This window comes from Passer domesticus, chromosome Z (assembly GCF_036417665.1).
Source record: "Passer domesticus isolate bPasDom1 chromosome Z, bPasDom1.hap1, whole genome shotgun sequence".
Taxonomy (NCBI): Eukaryota; Metazoa; Chordata; class Aves; order Passeriformes; family Passeridae; genus Passer; species Passer domesticus.
This window is the reverse complement of record NC_087512.1, coordinates 62,654,456-62,674,784: the sequence shown is the minus strand read 5'-3', so window position 1 is coordinate 62,674,784 and position 20,329 is coordinate 62,654,456. Positions and strand designations below refer to the sequence as shown.

Genomic DNA, 20,329 nt, shown 5'->3' with positions numbered 1-20,329 from the left:
GCCGTACGGGCCGCAGCGCCAATGGGGGCGCAGCCGCGGCGGCACCGCCCAGGGCGGGCGGGCCCGCGGAGCGGTTCCGGGGCACGCGGCGCCGGCCCGGGATGAGCTCGGAGCGGGGGAACGTGTCGCGCACGCGGCCCCAGCGCCACCAGAACGCGCGCGCCTTCGAGAACGACAAGTACGACACCAGCGCCCGGCGCAAGGTAGGCGGGGGCCGGCTCGGGCACGCGGGGTTGTGCCGGCGTCAGAAGCCACCCCTCTGCAGGCCATGCAGCGCTTGGGGCCGGAGCGGTGGGAAGGGTTTCTTGCCGAAAGCGTGGGCAGGTCCCCCTGCGGCCTCTGAAGCCGTGCCCTGTCCCTGTGAGGTCTGGTGCCAGGTCCTGACAGGCTTCGGGATCGCAAACGAAGTCACCCGGCAGTGGATGCCGAGGGCTGTTTTAGGGATGGAGATATCTCTGGCCCGGTCCGCCCACACCAGGCACAGTGCTGCTAAGAGAGAATCGTAACAAGACATTCCAGACAGCTGTCACTGTAAGCAGATGTGTAGTGTGAAACTTGAATCATGCTTATGAGATGAAAGGACCTAGTTAAGCCAAAGAATTCTAAGAGGAAGACTGAAATAAAGTGCTTACATTTGTGCAGTGACTGCAGCAATTGAATGTTCAATGGCGTGTTATCCATATGACTTCTTGAAAGGTGACTATCACTGTCACACTATGACTTCTTTTCTTTAAATCTTCTCGAGGTTTGTGACTATGTGGTCATAACTCAGAAGTCTTGGTGTTTGGAGAGCTTCATTTGAACAATTTTGTCCCATCACATATAAATACCCAGCTTCAATTGGCACACTTTTGAGATAACTTTCATGTGTAATTTAATTTCTTTTTTTTTAAAGGGGGCTCTTTTGATTAGTTAGATAGAAAGGTGTGTTCAGCTGGTCTATCAGCACTTTTGCTACAAAAGTTATCATCTTCACTCTGTTGTTCCAGAAGCCTGTTTTGTCTTTTTTGGTTCTGAGCAGGGAAGGGGAAATATTCTACAATATATTCTTGAAACATGCTCTGTGTTTTTACTTTTGGTAACATAACATGCGGAAGGGGCTGAAGAACACGGGTGTGTCTGAGCAGTAACACCACCGAAGTGGGATGTTTCATCTTGCCAGCTCAACCGAGAAGGTGACTAAGACAAAACAGAGGATGAATAATCTGGGAGAATTTATCTGGTGCTATAGCTGTTATATCAATATCCCTTTAAATGAACCTGCCTGGGTTGTCAAAAAGAGCTGGGAGTAGGGGAACAAAGTAGTAAGTTAAAGCCTTGATGCCAAAGAGGGAGGTTTGGGTTTTTTGTGAGTTTGTTTTTGTTGGTTTTTGAGATGGTTTTTTTAGGACTGGTTCTGCAAGTTGAACAGGCTGCTTTCCTGGAATTCTAAGCAGTGACAGTATTATTTGTTGTATGAGTCACTGCATGACCTCTGATAGGAGAGTATTTTCTGACTGGGTACAAACATACACACACAAAAAAGTCATAGAGAGCTGATCTATCCAAAAAGTTTTCAAAAAAACGCTGAATTGTGGTATCTGCTTTGTAAATGAAATAATCATTTTAATACCCACATGACTGTTTTTCTGGTTTTCTTCCCTTTGAAAATAATTAATATCCTATAGAACTGGCTACACAATATCATGCACTCAAGATTTTTTTTTTTTTTTAATGTGGCCAAGGTTTTCTGTGGACATCAGCTTGTCTTCTTTTTCTTTCTATTTCAAGCCAATTATTTCTTTTCTCTCTGCTTGCTGGTTCATGGCTGAGTGTGTGGAAGTAGCATCCTGAAGAATATGCTTCCTATTCCAGGGTTAGACAATGTTTGGTAAGGGGAAAGGATGTGTTCCTTTTTCTTAGGGTATCCTGTCATGTACAAATTCAAGTCCTAAGGTACTGCCATGTTTTAGGAATTATATTCTTAGTTTGGTGTTCCAACTGAAACACTCCAAACCGTGCACCACTCAGTCACTCACCCCTCTCCCTACCTCTCTCCCTGTATAGCCATGGCCAAAAGATTTGAGGCACAAAAGGCAAAGATCACAGGTTCAGATAAGGACAATTTACTGGAAACAGCAAATGGAGTAAGAAAACACTCACAGCAATAGTGAGATGATTCATACACAAGTGTTCACTGTGTGGGACCCCTGGCAGTACCAGACCACACCATGCTTTGTGACCTGAACGGGACCCCTCCCCCATTCCTGGAAAATGATGTGAGGTGATATAGAATAACCTTAGTGTCCTAGCCTGGAAAAATTAACCCTGGCTTGGCCAGAACCAGGGCAGGGATACACAGGGGTCATTATAATGATGCTAGCCCCATTTTGCTGTTTTAAAGAAGTTAGACTAGCAAAGATTAAGTGGCGATTGATGTCATAGTTTATATATAGACTATGCTAAATGATGACAGTTTTGCATCTCTGTCTTTTAAAGTCCTGGATGATCAGATATGTCATGGGTGTTCAAGATATGATGAGGAAAAGAAAGAAATGGTAGGAATTCTCTCATAGGGAGTGATAAAGGAGTGGGGCATATGCCTTTCTACCTCTCATTAGCTCAGTAGATCAAGACAATGCTAAAAGCTCCTCAAAGAGAATGGATCTCGGTAAATCACTGTTAAACATATGGGGACGGGGTTTGTATTTGGCTGGTCTACTGTTGTACGCTGTCCAATGCAATGCTGCCTTGAAAGGCTGCAAAATGCTTATCAGCTTAAGATTTGGATCCTGCTGCAATTGTACACTGCATTAGCTATGTTGAATATTTACTACAATAGCTTCAGGTTGTACAGTGGGTGGAGTTGAGGTAGTTAATTATGGTGTTGTTGCTATTTCTCTCAGTGAAGCAGTGTCTGCAGAGGAAATTGATCTAATAGGATTTTGACTTTTCTCTGCTGTCAATCACTATCCAGTTGGTTTTTTTTTTGTTTTTTGAAATGTTTTGTGCTCTTTGTCTGACACTGACTGTGTCACTCATTTTCTAATCCTAAAGGCCACAGATGTGATTACTTGAGAGCATGCTAGAAGATCCATCTGTCTTTCCTCTAATGATCAGTCTTTACTACAGAATTACTACAGCATTGCTCTTGAGGCTTGTTGAGGTGAAACGTCCTTGCAACAAAGTACACTGCCTCTCTACTGTATTTGGGAAACAGCTACAGCAGTGCTGGAAAAGTTTGCATCTTAGGATGACCTGAAGAAGGAATAGCCAGGACAGGGTAAGACACTGTCTTGTCAGTTATTGAATCTTGGAATTTGTTTATTGGTGTTTGCATTATCTGGTATATTCCAGAATAGCTCTTTGCAGCACCGAGCTGAGAAATATACATTATGTTATATGAATATACATTTTATGTAAAGTATATTACATAAGTCATCATGAAAGCTGCAGTAGTTCTAGAAATGAAAGCAAATATCATTTAATGAGAACATTTAGAATTCCATTGTAGTAAGATGGTAAACCATAAAGTGATTTGTATTTGCACTCAAAGGACTGATTTGTTTCTCAATTTCTTTCATTAAGATGATAATTCATATTTCCCTAAATTTCAGGGGTTATTACCTCTGAACCTCAGATTTACCACAGTGTTAATGTCAGTTACTTTTTCTGCCAGGTGTGTGGATAAATCACTTGTTTTAGTGGAAACACTGGTTTAGACTGTGTGAAAGCACTAGGAAGTGAACAACTGAATGTAGAGCTTAAATGCTGAGTCAGTAATCATATTTTGAAGGACAGAAGTGAGATAGAGATAAACCAGTGGCCAACTGGAATTGTTAGATAACCATATTGCAGTTTTTTTAGATAACGTTCTTGCTGCAGTGTAGAGTAGCTTGGTAGGCTGAAGTCTACTCTCTAGCCACTCCTGTTACTTTGGGTTCAGAAATACATTCAGTCTTGGCTTGTAGCCTCTCATGTAGGGAGAATAGGAGCAAATATAATATCTGCTCTGGACTCTAACCCAGCTCTGGAGGTGGGGCAGAGAGTGAGAGAAAGAATGTATGGGTAGGTACAGGAGGTGTGTCTGGTGTGTCTGTGTTTATGTGTCTTTGTGTATCTTCCATTCTTTCTGGGGGAGATGATGAGAGTCCTTCCAGTGCTCTTTTAAATGCTATAGGCATATGTTACTTAAATTTTGAAATACACTTGATGAGAAAATATCTGTAGAAAAAGGAACTTCAAGTAATGCTGATACAATATGGGAGCAAGTGAAGCTCTGTGGTGGACAGTTTCAGCCTGTGTAATGTGTATTGGAACCCTGAAATCTGGCATCTGGTAGCTCAGTTTCACATTTGTCATTCTGCAGTGACCTACTTTAACTGCTTAGTAGTCATGCACTGGAGGTCCTGTGGAGTTCTGTTTTTTTGAGAAATTGAGTTGTTCAGAAATCCTACATTCACTCTTGTGCTGCATTCAACCTTGCTGATTGAAGCAGTGCCACCTGTGTTTCTGACAAAGAGGTTTATGGGTGGCATTAACATTACACTCAGTTGTAGCAGAATAGACCACTGATATGTGCTCAGTAGAAGGAATTTGCTTTCAGTAGAGGAAATCAAAATATCCATAGGTTCACACGTAATTAGAAGCTTACAAACAGATGGGGAAGCTTCTTTGAAGTCTTGTCATTATATCCTACCTGTGAGCTCTTTAATGCTGGTTTTAGCTAGGGATTATTTTGTGAGCCAAGTTAGTAGGTGTAGCACATTTGTTTACTTTAATACATTCTGAACTGCTTTTGGCAGGTTGTTAGGTGATTTAATATTAGGTTATGTCAGCAGAGGATGTTGATTCGTTAATGTACAACTGAATGTGCTTATAGTGTGCACATGGAATATTTTGTGGCATCATACCTTTAGGCTGCTTAGGTATGTCTGTATTGCATAACTGTAATTTCCCTGGAGAATACATAGACATACTGCAAGCACTGGATGAGTTGCACTTGTCCTTGGAGCAAAGTATGCTAAAAAGAGAGCTATTGACTAAAACAGGGAAATGAGCATAAAGAAAACCCCAGAGAAAATGCTGCAACAGAAGCATAATCTAACATGTTGGAGTAGTTTTCACACCAAGAAATTAATTTACACCAAGAAATTAATTTCAAGCACTATCACCTATTTGTGTGTGAGGCCCTGACTACCTGCATAAAAGCTGGGTAGAAAAGTTGGAAAAGAATAATGAGGTTTACTAGCCTTTTTCAGGGCTTTGTGTGGGCTGTTGGGTTTTTTAATACCCTCAAGGAAGAGCAAGCTATTAAATGGGCAAAAAGAAGAAAATATGAGTTTATGAAAGTTTAAACAATATACAAAATATATTAAAAAGTAAATATTAGTAGGAAAAGTAAGCACTACTATTTGATTTTAGTAGTGACTTCCCCATCCTGACCAGGAACTGAGAAACAAGAAAATTTGTCTTGAGGTTTATTATGAGAACTGCTGTCATGTGCTTTTTTAGCATTTTCAAAAATCTGAAAAAACAGACTATTCAAATCTTTCATTAGGAGCAGCTTTCTTTACTTCTTCAAGTCTGCATTGCTTTTGAAAGTGGTGTGGTATGGATTATTTTGGTCAGAGGTGATGCTGAATTAAGTGTAAAAAACCACAATAAATTAGCAATTTGTTTCAGTAATGGTAGCATTTAAATATCATGCCTTTTTTTTCTGAGCAAAATAAATCTAAAAGACAATACACAAGTTAAACTCTCTAACTGCTTTCTTTACATCAATCCATCATTCACTATTGACTTTCTAAACCAACTGCCTGGTAGGGTTGTATAGTCTTAGTGGCTCTTGTACTCAGATGTGCTGAGCCAGTGATTTAATTATAATGCCCCATACTTGAGGCATCAAAATTGAGTAAAAAATACAGGAAATTGCTGAAGAGGGGGAAGATGCTCTATGTGTGCCCCTTAGAAGGAGGACATTAGAACTTAAAGCTGTTGTCTTTCTTCCAGTTTGTGACCTTCTGAGCAGATGCAATGTGATTCCTTTATGAGTAGCTGTGTCAGATTTGTGGTCTTACCCTGTTGAAAAGTCCAGGCATCTTTATGCCTGGATCAGGATACTTAAAGTGATTTATGATGCACATAAATGTGATGATAGAATCATGTAATGGTTTGGGTTGAAAGGGACCTTAAAGATCATCTGGTTTCAAACCCCCTGTCATGAGCAGAGACACCTCCCTCTAGACCAGGTTGCTTAGAGCCCCATCCAGCCTGGCCTTGGAACACTGCCAAGGGTGAGGCATCCACGGCTTCAGTGGGGAAGCTGTTCCAGTGCCTCACCACTCACACAGTAAAGAATTTTTTCCTAAGGTCTGGTCAAAACCTACAATCTTTCACTTTGAAGCCATTCCCCCTTGGCCTGTGACTACATCCTTTTGTAAAACTCCCTCTCCAGCTATCTCATAGCCTTCTTCTGGTACTGGGAGGTGCTCTAAGGTCTTCCCAGAGCCTTCTTCAGGCTGAACAACTCCAACTCTCAGCCTGCCTTCATAGGAGAGGTGCTCTAGTCCTGTGGTCTACTTAGTGGCCCTCCTTTGGACTTGTTCTGACAAGTCCATGTCTTTCTTGTGTTGTCTCATCATCCAGATCTGAATGCTTATATGGTGTCTCACAAAAGCAATGTGAAGGGGCAGCATCCCCCCCGTGCACTGCTGGCCAGAGGTATGGGCTGCAAGGTGCCAACTCATACTGAACTTGTCATCACCAACACCCCCAAAGTCCTTTTCCTCAGAGTACCCTCTGTCCATTCTCCACCCACCTTGCATTTGTGTTTGGGATTGCCACAATCCAAGTGCAGGACCTTGCACTTGGCCTTGTTGAACATCATGAGATTTCTACAGGTTCACCTCTCAGACCTGCGTAGGTCCCTCTGCACAGCATTCTTTCCCTCCAGTGTGTTGATCACATCATAACAGCTTGGTGTCATTGGCAAACTTGCTGAGGGTACGCTCAATTCCGCTGTATAAATGCCTTCTCCATGAGGACATGGTCACCAGGTTTTCTGCGTCCTGTATCTCTCCTGAGAGGACCGGCATTTTCCAAAGTCTATCTTTGATTGCTGACATACCTAAAGAACCTTGTTTTTTTCTTACCCTTGACTTCCTTTGCCAGATTTATTTCTGCCCATACTTTAGCTTTCCTAACGATCTCCTTGGCTCTTTGACCAATTTCTGTGTCTTCCTCCCAGACTACTTTTCCCTGCTTACACTCTCTGTAACCTAGCTGTTTAAGTTTCTCCAGGAGCTCTTTGTCCACCCATGCAGGCATCTCAGTTTTCTTTCTTGATTTCCTCTGTAGGGATGCATTGCAATTGAACCTGAAGGAGACAGCTCTTCAATATCATCCAGCTCTTTTGGGCTGCTCTTCCCTCCATGGTTCTATCCATGGCACTCTACTAAGAAGATGGCTCTCAACTAAGAAGATCCTTGAATATGCCAGAGTCTGCTGTCTTGTAGTCCAGGGTAGTGTTCTTCTTCCCATGCTTTTCACTCCCCCAAGGTCCTTAAAATCCACTGCTTCATGGTTGCTGCAGCCCAGGCTGCCCTTGAGCTTCACATTCACTAGCTCCTCCTTGTTGGAGAGAGCAAGGTCCAGCACAGCACCTCTGCTTCTTGGCTCTGCTGTTGCTTGGAGAAGGCTGCTGTCATTAGTGTATGCTAGGAACCTCTTGGATTGCCTATGCATGCTGTACTGCCCCTTCATCTTTGGCATCTTCAGCTTTTGTGATGGCCAGTGTTTCAGTTTGATTGGAAAAAGAAAAAGAAGGGGAAAAAAAGCATCACTGTGTGATTGTGTATTCTGGAGCCAGATGATGAGAGTATTTGGGGTGAGGAAGAGCTTTTTAAAGCTCCATGAACAATAACTATGCATATTTCCTTGTTCCATAGCAAATATTAAGTAGAATTTGTAATAGGCTGCCTGTTTGATGAACTTTGGATTTGCTTCAGATGAGAGGTTTCTGAAGTAGTTTCTGTGTCATTCAGGCCATGCAGTCCTGAGCACAGGCATGCATTCCAGGAGATTTAGACTTTGCTGAGCCTGCCCCTGGATCGCTCTGTGGCACGGCTCCCAACCACAGCCCCAGCTGTGTTAAGGGAAAATACATCGTTTTCATCCAGGAAGCTAACTGCTTTTCTGGCAGGACAACCATCTCCCTTCAGTTTACGCTTCTGCAGTCTTCTGACTTTCACTGGATTCTGCCTTAGCCAAACTAAAAAAAGCTGGTAGCAATAAATGTATCCCTACCTGGAAAAACAAATTACAGTGTATCTTACTGCCCTCCTGTGTTGCCAATCAATGCAGGTCAGGGGAGTGGCGGGGAGCGCTGAGAAGTTCAGGCTAATTTGCAGGTTATGGGGAGCTTGTGGGCTATAGTGCTTGTAGCCTTACTTCATGCTGGTCAGGTGCTGAAACATGGCTTATCTTTGAACTGCATGAATTTTGAAAGACTGAACACAGTAGTTTGACTTGCAAGATACTGAATTGTGAGATATTAAATTGCTTTTAACAGATATCTACTGGGAACTTACTGATGATTTTCTTCTCTCAGAAATTTTGCACATTAAGCAATTGTTGGTATTTTTTGGAAAATATATCCGTAATGCATCAGAACCACAGCTTTCTGTATTCAATATTCAAGCAGTGAGCAAAACCTTGTTTGGTTGGCTTCTTAATATGCTAAGTCTGTATTTGATCATTTAGAAAATAATTTTCTTTTAACTGAAGCAGCCAGAAAGCACCACTTGTTCAGTTAACCACACCATAGGAAAACTCTTATTGAATGTGCAAGTTTAACAAAAAAGGAGACAATGGAACACAAGTCCCAGAGTACAGTTTCACTTGAAAGTAGCATCTCCTCTGCCATATAAATTTTTTTGAATAGAATAAGATACTGTGTTTTTAAGCTTGGCTTGTTTTTTTGGTCTTATGTGTTGAAGTAGAGCTTTGTGAAGTAGTAAGAAACTCTTGTGAGTCATAAAAGCAGGAAGTTACTTCAGAAGACACTGTATTCGTAGAATAATTTTTTTCAGTTTATTTGTGAAATAATAACATCAGTTGTAATCCAGATTAATGCAGCATCACTCCTTCTCGGTATATTAAGAAGTAGATGTGGTTTAAACCATTCTAATAATGCAATGTTGATATGGTAGCGATTTTTAAACTATCTTAAAAATACCTTTTTCATTATATGTAGTTTTTAACCATGAAATTTCTAGTTTTAAATTTCTGAATTAATATGAATAACCATATGATAGACAACATTAGTGCTGGCATTCTTAAACAGAGAAGAAATAAAATTAAATTGAGTCTGCAAGGACATTGCTTGTTATTTAAGGTAAGAGCATGGTTTGGTACCATTTCCCATCTCAGAATAACTTCTCCTATGCAAATACTACTAGCCAGTTGATGTTTTGTATTTCTGAGAAAGCTTAAAGACAAAATGTTGTGGGAGATATTAAGGTAAATTTTTCATTGTCTCAAAAATATACCATAGTTTCAATTACCACTTAAAAAAATTATCTTAGATGCAGAAAGCAAAAATGTTTTTCATAAAGGAAGGCTAGGATTAGAGGGAGATTGAATAATTTGACTGCAAGTAGTGTGTGGATTCTACTTTGTTGTTATCTGAGGAAAAATCCTGGAGACTATTTAAACTATGTAGTATAGTGATAGCTTGAGCAATAGTAAGTTAAATGCTAAGTCTTGTAAGTTGTCTTCTTTGGACAAAAGCTGTGTATTTCAGGGCTTATTTCTTTTTTAATACATTTTAAAAAATGTCTAGAGATGAAAAGAATTAAATACCTACAGTAATCAATTCTCAGCAATATAATAACAGAAAGAAGTACCACTATTAAGATAATAATAATAATCATTGTCATCATCATATTCTTTAACTTCAAAGTACCCTTTCCATTGAAGAAAATCTCTAGACAAATGTATATGAAAGGCTTAATGGGAATACCAAGCGACCATGTTTATAGTACTGTATCAATTATAAGATGGGTAAAAATGCTTTCTAAGCAAGATTATACTCTTTACAGCAGGGAGTCATCAATGTGTTTTTTTTTTTTACTTATTCAGAAAATAAATGCTAAGCTTCATGATGGAGTGTGTCAGCATTGCAAAGGTATCTTGGAGTGGCGAGTAAAATTCAGAAAGTACAAGCTACTGACAAAACCTAAAAAATGGTGAGTAAAGATATTTTTTGTTAGTTGTTGATCATGTAGTTTTTGGAGCTTTTGGAAAATATTCTGGCTTTGGAAACTCAGAAGAAGAAGCTGCTATTATGCAACATTTCAAAAATGTGGGGTCTGCAATGACAACATATAGGCAATGTTAATTTTCTAATTCATAAGTCTTTTGTCGTAAACTTCTGAAAAGAAGACAAAGAGGAAGAGCAACTACTTCCCTCTTTGCTGTTAAAACTGGTTGAACTGTGGACCTGTAGGTTTCCAAGACTGCCAGTGTCATCCTGAACAAAAAGTCCTACCTGAACCTATTGTAAGACGATTTTCTAAGGTCTTTTTTCACATGAAAACATTGTTTCACGTGAAACATTCTTTAGAGGGATCTGCACATCTCTTGACTTCTGTACTTTGCTAATATTTGCAATACATGCATTTCATTACCTCTTCTTAGCATGTTTTCTCCTTTTCTGTAAGAAACTATAATCCTAAGTAGTAAATGTTGGCATTGTTTGCATAGAGTTGTTTTTGTACAACTGTATGAAAAAGATGATAAATACTTTACCCTATCACAAACATATAAATTATTCTAGTTTTCTGAAGGAGATGCTCTCTGCTTCCTTCTTATTTGCTGAGTTGCAGAGGTCCTTACCTCCTGTGGTAGTAGACACAGTCAGTGTTTCAGCAATGAAACACAGAACTCGGAGAACAATACAGCCAGGTTTGTCACAGTAGCTTGTATTTTGGTATTAGTAACCAGTTTCACCCTTTCATGTAAAGAATAAATGATTAGATAGAAGGCTTGCTGAATAAGAAATAAGAATTCTGTGTTCTGTGTACCACAGATGAAGTTGGGGTTTTCCCTTTTTCTCAAATAATTATGTTATTTGTGCATCCTGTTTGTTTTTAGTTTTTGGGTTTTTTTTCCCAAAGGGAAGAAAGCAGGCAAAACCCCCATGTAAATCAGGGAAGCATTGGATGTAGAAAAAGTGACATTTTAGAACAGCAGCTTGTAACAGAATACATGATGTTTTCCCTCATATTTTCGAATGAGGAAGTTGTGCCTCAGAGCATTTTAGCTTTACAGGTGATGATTTCTATGCCAGCAGTATGATGGCTGTGTGAGCCATTGTTCTGAAAGGACAAGACTATGAAAATTTTCAACAGATGAAGCTTCTGGGTGAAGTAAAAGTGTAATAGACATTAAAAATGTGACAATTAAAAAAAATTGAATTCTTTATATTGCAAAAGATGGGGATGGAGGACTTCTCTGTATCTCAACTTATTTTTAGTTTTGTAACATCTTTAAAATTATTAGTGTTAGTACAACCACAAGTATTCCCTAATTCACTACTGAGTATTTAATTTATTACAAGTGAAACTATTTAAAAAAAATATAAATCTGTCTTGCATTGGTAGTGCCTCTGTTTAGTATGACATGTCTGGGAAGAACTTTTGAGGGCATTACAAATTACTGTCAAGAGATCAACGTTACATGGGGTATATTGTTCTGGTTATGTTCTCCAGATATACAAAGCTTTTGAAATGTCAGCTGAATGTTAAGACACAGAATTTTGGAAATTAGAAAATCCACAGGATATTATCATATTTTGAAAAAGAATAGCCCAAGCCCTTTACCTTATTAGGTTGGGTTTGTTGAGAATCCTGTTCCTTGCAGGCTTGTGTTCATACAAGACAAGGTCTAGCACTGACTCAGTTTATACTCTGAGAAGTTCAAGAGGAAGTAATTTCAGTGTTTCAACTGAAAGCTTTTTATTTGTAAAGTCCATGTACTTTTTTATGCCATATGCTGCTTTTATCATTAAACCGGAAGTAATGCAATTTTAAAGTAAAAACTACCTACTGAAATGAATGGAAATGGTTATTCTGTCAACTTAAATTTAAAATTCTTTATTTAATATTTCTTTTTAATTACTTGTTTTAGTAATTCTTTCTGAGGAAGGTAAGGGAAGGGGGTGAACAGCAATGATTTTGATAATGCTGCTTGATAAAACACTGAGCGTTTAGTTTGAAACCAGCCTAAAATGTGTTGTTCCTCTTTTGTGAGTGTTTATTCCTCCTTTGTATATTGTATTTGAATACAGACTGTTTAGTAATTGTCCAAATATTTTTCAATCATATTTTCTTTCTCTTCACAGTGTGAAATGTCTCCAGAAGACTGTAAAAGATCCTTATCATATTATTTGTCGACCATGTGCTGGTAAACTAGAAATTTGTGCTAAGTGTGGGAAACAAGAAGAAATAGTGATTCCGTAAGTAGCTCATAGAGTACATAGTTTCAGTCCTGATAATTCCCTTTTCTAATAAGCCTTGTTTGGAAACTGCCAAGAAGCTGTTGTAATTTATGCCATATTCTCAATTATCCCAACATGAATCAGTAGGAGTCATTTTCCTCACTTTCTTCAGATGCAGCTGGGGGTAAAATGCTTATTGATGTTAGTGAGGCTGAGACAACTAAAGTCCTACTTGGATAAGACATTTTAACACCAGTGGGTAAATTGTGCACTTCAAAATGGGTTTTGATGTAGAGCATCATAAAATATGCATAAGCCACTTTACTGTTTGCATTTTGTCTGCCACTTGATGATGTTACTAGTGAACCGAACAACTAATCAAGGACTGATACCGAGTGTAGTTACCACAGTACATTTAGCAGGCTTTTGGTTATTTACTGTTGTTCTCTATTGAGCATGATACATAAAACATTAATTTACTAGTTTGTGACAACAGTCCAGCAGTTGCTTACTTGGTAAAGCTGTTCAAATATTTACTTTTCTTTCTTTACAGTCTCTTCTGTACTAAATACTACTTTATGCGTACTTTACTGTGTTTTATATGCTTCCTATTTAGTGTGAAGTAACTTTAGGGACTTCTATTGCCCCTCTCCTCCTTCTTCCCACCTCCTGCCATCTTCCGTCCTATATTGGGGTGGTGGAATGCTGGGAGGATATTCTATCCTTCATCCCATTCTTGTTTAAATTACAGAAGTGGGTGGTGATAATATCCCTCTTGCTTTCTACAGGATTGATAAAGGACAAGACAGAACTGACAGTGAGACTTCTAAAACTGGCCAAGAGAGAAGTAAATTGAAGGATGAGCTGGATTTTGATACAAATTTCAGTAGTGCAGACAGTGATGAAGATTCTGATGTGCTTGAAGAACAATTCAAAAGTATGAATTTTGAAAAAACAGAGATCTAAAAGGTTGTGTTTATGCATGAGATTATATGCAATCAAATATGGTAAATCAGTGCTTGCCCTTAAACTGCTCCAAACCCTGATTATACATCTAAAGTCCTTGTATGTTAATTTTGGCATTGTGTACGAGGATGCACGTGGGCATTTGTATTAATACACAGTTTTGTGTATTAGGAACAGAAATTCTTTGAAAAGAATCAGAAATTCTATCTGTAAGCATAGTTATTTATTTCATACATATAACAACTTCCTGTTTTTATGGAATAAAATCTTTTTGTGTAATTGTTCGAAATTCAGTATTATGTGACTGTCGGAAGTATTATTGCTACCTGGAAATCTACCTGAAAGTCTAGAATAAACACAAACAGGGAGAGCTAAAGCAGCTATAATCATTTTCTGAAGGAAGAACTTGCAGCATTCTGTCAGTGAGTTTCCAAATGGGGTCTTACCCTTATGCCTGAGGGTTTTTATTCAGGTTGTTTTTCCCCACAAGAAAGAAACAAGTGTGTAAATGCCATCACTGGTTCATGAACAGTTAAACCTTATTTACCACGTATAAGTGTGCATTACAGATTTGTGACCTTGTTGCTACCAATGTTTTGTAAAGAAGAAACCTGCACACTTCAGAATTTCTCATCACACTTTCTTTTAATTTTCAGAATTCAGAGATTCATCTGGATCTCATGTAGTTTTCTCTGATATGAAAAGATTTGCACAGCAGAATGATCATATAGAGTTACGCCCTTCCCAGTTTCTATTCCAGTGTTGGTTAAGCTGTACAAAGAACTGAAGTTGCAGTAACTGTCTTTACAGGATTTAGGATGGTTTGATTTCTTTTTGCTGTCTTCTTGCTCTTTATATTTAATTAACAGTATATATATGCATTAACCTATGACAATATGCTATGCCACATCTGCTTTGATGCTTTGCCTGATTTGCAATAGTGAGCATGGAAAAAATTGATTCTCAAACTATATTTTTCAAATACTCTGTGAGGAAATGCAGCTCTGAGGTTGTTGCCCATCCGTGCCTTGAAGGAAATACTGAAACTTGATCCTTTGGGTGCTGATAGGCACCCAATGTCTGTCCTGTCAAGCTGGAAAACACCAAGAAGTGTTCAGTGGCAGAAAAGGAGGTTGTCAGGTATGTTCAGAAGTGTTGGATCTGAAGGTTATCTGGAGGTTTCACTGACAGATAAGTCCTCCCAACAGGACAGCAATGACATCTGACTTAGTGTCACATCTGTTGTCCTGCCAGTTGATGTCAACAAGGGGAGAGTAAACAAGGAATATCCCATGTATACACTGCAGATGACCAGATAGGAGGGTGCATAGAAGAAAGTTAATAAGTAATCTGGATTTAGCTTCAGAAGGGGTCTCTCTGAAGGGGGAACCTAAAGTGAATTTGGCTGTTGAAAGTGCCATACGTATGGGAAATGTTCTTCCACTTGGAAAAATTAATAATGGCCTTGTTCTTTGTTGAAAGGTGAGAGGACATCCTTGAATGATAGGAAAATATGTGATGGAACTGGCAGAAGCTGTATAACGAGAAAATAAGGGGAAGAATTCTCTTCTCATAGTGGTGACACAACCTGTCAGTATCAGGAGTGAGCAGAGTGACAGAGATAAACAATGTGTTGCAACACAGTGCAAAAATGTTGGTACAAAGGGAAAGTCCTGTGAAGCCTTCATGTCGCACTCCTGATGCTCTGTTCAGAGCTAGTACTATAGCTGATGAAACTGTGCTGTGGTTGAGCTCAGCTGCAGTGGTGGCTGGCTGGTGTTAGTCCAGCCTATCTGCAGACAGTTTTGGTTCTGGCAAGCCTTCTGTCTGAGGTTCAGCTGTGGCTGAAGGATATACTGCTGGAAATAATTTCTGCAACACCGTTTAACGTGGTGGTTGTGAGTCAGCTTACAAAATGGCAGGTTTGCAAGGGAAAAGGAGTTTGCATTTTACTGAAGATTAGGATATATTTGGAACTGCATTAAGCTATTATAACTCAAACTATAAGAGTTCTGAGTATCAGGGGTTTGGTTTTCTTGTCTCTTTTTGAGGAACTTATTGAACAGAGGATAATGCAGGAGTAGGACCTCTTTGAATGCTGATCTTCAGTACAATCATACAGAAATGAGAATATTTTTAAAAATGGAGATCAAAAGTCATCAAAGATTTTTGAGATCTTCAAGGTAGTCATACAGATGGAATGATTTTTAGTTTTAATTGAGATTTTGAAACCTTTCTGCCTATTCTTTTACAAATAATAATGAACTTGTGTCTATAAACTTAGGAAATTAAAAATACCACAATGCCTGCAGGGTGCTGAAATGCGGTTTAAACAGTATGACTGATCAGAGGTTTCAGGATTTGTCTGGACCTTGCAGTGCCTCACCAAATGCATTACTGAAGAAAAAAATGATAGATGTTAATTAGTCATCTGAAGAATACTTGATGCATCACTAGTGATGCAGTGGTGTTGCTGACAGCTGAGTTCCTGTTACCAGGTTGCCCTTAGGAGTGTCATTTACTATGACTCAACACTGAAGTAATTAATTAGGTAGTGGACTGCCATTATGGGTGAGGCAGGCATCCCAGATGATTCTTACTCCACAAGGGGAAATGCTCATCATAGCTGGAGCTGCCAGAACTCGACATGCTTGACTTGTACACATTTCTGGGAATCAAATTCCTATGCATAGGGATTTCTTGAGATAACCTGGATCCATTACAGTATGATGAGAGCCTGATGTGGACAGAGTGCTACCTCCTAGACTAATTCCTTAACAATCTTCCCTGTCAAAGTTCACAGGCATCTCTGAGACATCCTATCATCAAATGTTTTGTAGAATCAGGTAATGCAAAAAACATTGCTCCATGATTTACTTCCAGTTTTTCATGGGCTGCACTCTTCTGTTCTTGTCTTGCCTACTGACTATTCTGTATTCATCCAAAATACTGTAATAATACCAGCTTCTGAAGGTTTATAAAACTATTGGTTAATTAAGAAAAGTACAGCTTGCTTTCTCCCTGTAATGGGCATGTACTTGGATGTTGAGATGGAAATCACAACATTAGCAAGGAAAATAGGAGAAAATATAGCAGGTCATCAAGTGTGAGCCACCTTGTAAACCTCTAGCTCTATAATTAAGTATGTTTTCTTTGTTTAGGTGTTCTCATAAGTAAATGTATGCTGGTAGAAAATGCAAAAGTAAGTGCTTATTGGAAGCATCAGCCTGACTGTCAGAGTTAATGAGGAAAGCTTTGTAAGTGACAGGGAGAGATGCTTTTCTTTATCAGATGTTTAGGGAGCTGTTCATGCAAACTGCCACTTAATTTTCCTGCCTACCTTTCATCTGAAACCTAATACAATTCAAAACTCTTGGTGAAAAAGAAGGTATGAACTCTGCATACATTCTCATCACATATAGTGAGTTTGTTTCAAAGTTTAGGAATCCTACTTTACAATTGAAGTGTGATCTTTCTGTGGCTTGATAACACATTCGCAGACAAGTTACCTGTAACAGACTAGAAATAAAACATTTGGTTTATTTCAAGTAGCAGACTTTTCTTCTGGAGCCCCTAAAAATAGTTAAGATGAAATCACATTAAAATTATCTTTTTTTTTTTTTCTGAAGTCAATAAGAAAACATCTATTTGTAATAATAGGGGTAATACTCATAATGCAGTCATCAATAATAAATTTGAGGATATAAAAACAGGAGCCAAAGGCATTAAGATTTTACCTGAAAAATCTCTCCTTGCATTTGCCCCTGACATAACTTCAGAAACCCACACTGAAGGGATCAGCTGTATTCTTATAAATGCTTTGAAAATGGCACCAAATAGTTTAATAATTTCCTTTTAAACTGCAACAGAGAATACCATGTTTTTATACAAAAACAAAACAAAAAAGGTTTATGCCTGTTACCAAATGGCAGCACTCACCTGAAATCTCTCTTTTAAGGATATCTTGCATTTTTGGGCCTCAGGATTGTAATATCTCTTCTTTTTGCACTTGACTCGCAGTTTCCTTAATTTTATGTGAGCAAGTATGACACCATGTGTCAAAACTATGAGAAGTATCCACAGTTTAATTATTATGAAACGTATCAGCAGTGAAACTATTATTGAATAATATGTAGTGGCAAAGCTACATGTGTAACAGCTAGATTTTTTTTTCCCTATAGACTCTCCTGACATGTTTCTTTTAGGGTTATTTCTTTTCCTTTTTCCCACAGCTGCTGCACTGTGGAAGTTTCTGGCTGCGTGAGAGCTCTGCAGCTTCTGACTGTTGGCAACAATGTATTACTCTGGTTATTCCCAGTAGAAGGAATGGAATTGATGCTAGAACTGTAAAACAAGCTGCTCTGCTTTGTGGATCCACCTTGGAGATGGGCTTTGTGGTCTTTATCAGACACAGGGGAAGATGGTAGATCACCTTCTCAGAAAGAGCAACTCTGTACCACCCACATTCCCAAACCTTGCTGTGCAAACCCAATACAAAATGCACTTGTGAGGTGAACGTGAAGTGAAATAAAGCCATGGGTCTTGAGGGCGGGGAGGGGGGGAAGATGAAAAGGTACAATATTTTTTATAGTATTGGAGAAACTCAGAATAATCCCAAACCTTCCATATCCAAGGAAAAATAAGCCCTGTAAAACCAGACAACTTCTATTCTTTTAAGCAACAGTAGATTTACTATTACCTACATGACAAAGATTTTAAAAATCCCTCTGGAAATGGCTAATATGTCATTCTCCAAAGAAAATAACTTTTCAGTAGCAGCTTAGTCTTACTGACAGTAAGTTAGTGATGAAACCTCCAGAATGGAGCAAAGTTGTACCTGCATTATTTAGAGAAAAGTCATAATACAATCTTTATGTTATAAAACTAATCTTATCCTTTAAAAAGATCACAAGGAATTTGTCTAGAAAATACCTAGAAAGACTCAAGCTGTATTGGTATAATCTTCATATTTTAGAAAATTGTTGCCTTAAGGTTAAGTCATCCCAAAACTATGCAGTGACCAGAATCTCAGAGCTATGGTTTTCACTGTGTTTCAGCAGGAAGTTTTCCTTTATTTCCGGGTTTTGTACTATCTTGAGCTGCATGTGGGTATTAGTAATTCTGACTTTATGAACTCTCCCTTCAAGAAAGAATTGCATTTTGGATCACCACATCTAACTAGTTGCTTCTTTCTCATCCTCACCTCATGACTGCACCTAAGGTCTACGGAGACCAAGTACAGGTACTGGCTGTCTATGTTACTTCAAAAAAATCACATTAGCAGCTGACTGGTTGTGATCACACACACACCCCCCCCCCAAAATAACCAAAACAAAACAAAAAAAACTCACCAAAAACACTCCCCCCAAATGAAATGAAACCCAAACACAAAACAAACAAACAAAAAAACCCCACAAAAATATTACAAACAAAACAATAACAACAATCCCCCCCTCCCGTAGCATTTTACCAGGATGCTCAGAATGAGTCCTGTTGGGCATTCTTTTCCCTTGCCACTAACATGTGCCATTAATGAGAACAGTGTGTGGTTCTAAAGGAAGAGTAATGCATATGGTTTAGTCTCTAAATGGAGAGAAGGGCCTCTCTCAAATATCTGACACTGTCAAAGAGGGTTGTCCAGCCAAGTTTGTCCAAAATGCCGTTTAGAGGCAGAGGGTTGTGGGGGAAGGTTGGAAGAAGGGGAAGAGGGTCTGGCAGGAAACAACTTGTATGGAAGTACAGAAATTCACACAGCTGTACCTGCCTCTCTTCATCTCTGCAGCCTTCAGCTGTCACTGTGTGCATGGAAGTCAGTCCAAATAATAAACCTAGAGCTTTATCGTAATTAGCCTGACAACAAGTTGGTGTTTATTGTCTCCCAGCATGTCAGCTGAGGTTCCAAGGAATTAAATACCTTGTTGCTGTTTGAGATAGCTTTACTTTTGTTGAAATAAAGCAATTTAAAGGAGATATTACAACGGACAGTAATTACTGTTCAATATTTCTTCTGGGGTGTAAATGGAAATGATTTGACAAAGACTGATTCAGATAAGAATCCCACTCATAGAACTGAAGTTAGGCCTTCACAGTGAAAAAACACAGTTATCACTACTTTATTTTTGTAATTTTATAAACATTTTAGTAGGACTTTGGGTTTTTTATTTGGGGATTTTTGAGGGGTTTGGGGGTGGTTCTGGTTTTCTTAACATTAAAGCATTTTACCATTAGTGACTCTGTTGAGTAGATCTTTTCTTCACAGAGCTACTGCTTAAGTAGCTCTGAGTTTTGTTAGTCTGCTACTGGGGAATGTGTTGTGGCTCAAACTGAGCCAGCAGCCAAGCCCCAGGTAGCTGCTTACTCACTGCTCCACCCACAGGACCAGGGAGAGAATCAGAAGGGCAAACGCTAGAGAGCTCTCTCATGGGTTGAGATACAAGCAATTTGATAGGAAAACAAAACTCACGCACACAAACAAAGCCAAGTAAAGAATTAATTGACTGCTCCCCACATGCAGGTAGGTGTGCAGCCATCTCCAGGAGAGCAGGGCCTCATGACACAAGATGGTGACTTGGGAGGACAAACATCAGCACTCAAAATGTCCCCCCTTCTTCCCCCCACTTGCTTCTTCCCCCCTCCACATACTGAGGATGATGATCTGGAATATCCCTTTTGTCAGTTTGGGGTCACCTGTTCTGGCTCTGTTTCTTCCCAGTCTCCCATTTACCCCTACCCTACCTGGCAGCATGAAGAGTAGAAAAGGCCTTGGAACTGTATAGCCTGTGCTCAGAAATAACAACCTTCTCTGTATAATGAACCCTCTGTTCAGCACAAGCCCAAAACACAGCCCCATGACAGCCAGTGTAAAGAAAGTTAACTCTACCC

At 39.2% G+C, this 20,329-nt stretch overlaps 1 protein-coding gene across 1 annotated transcript; it reads left to right on the top strand.

Annotated features, from left to right (window-relative positions):
• The first annotated feature begins 64 nt into the window (after positions 1-64).
• CZH9orf85 (chromosome Z C9orf85 homolog) lies at positions 65-18,893 on the top strand. Its single transcript, XM_064403382.1, has 4 exons — positions 65-203; positions 10,123-10,229; positions 12,386-12,499; positions 13,270-18,893. Exons 1-4 carry the CDS (start codon positions 102-104, stop codon positions 13,445-13,447), a joined length of 501 nt encoding a protein of 166 aa, XP_064259452.1. The 5' UTR covers positions 65-101; the 3' UTR covers positions 13,448-18,893.
• Positions 18,894-20,329: the final 1,436 nt, after the last annotated feature.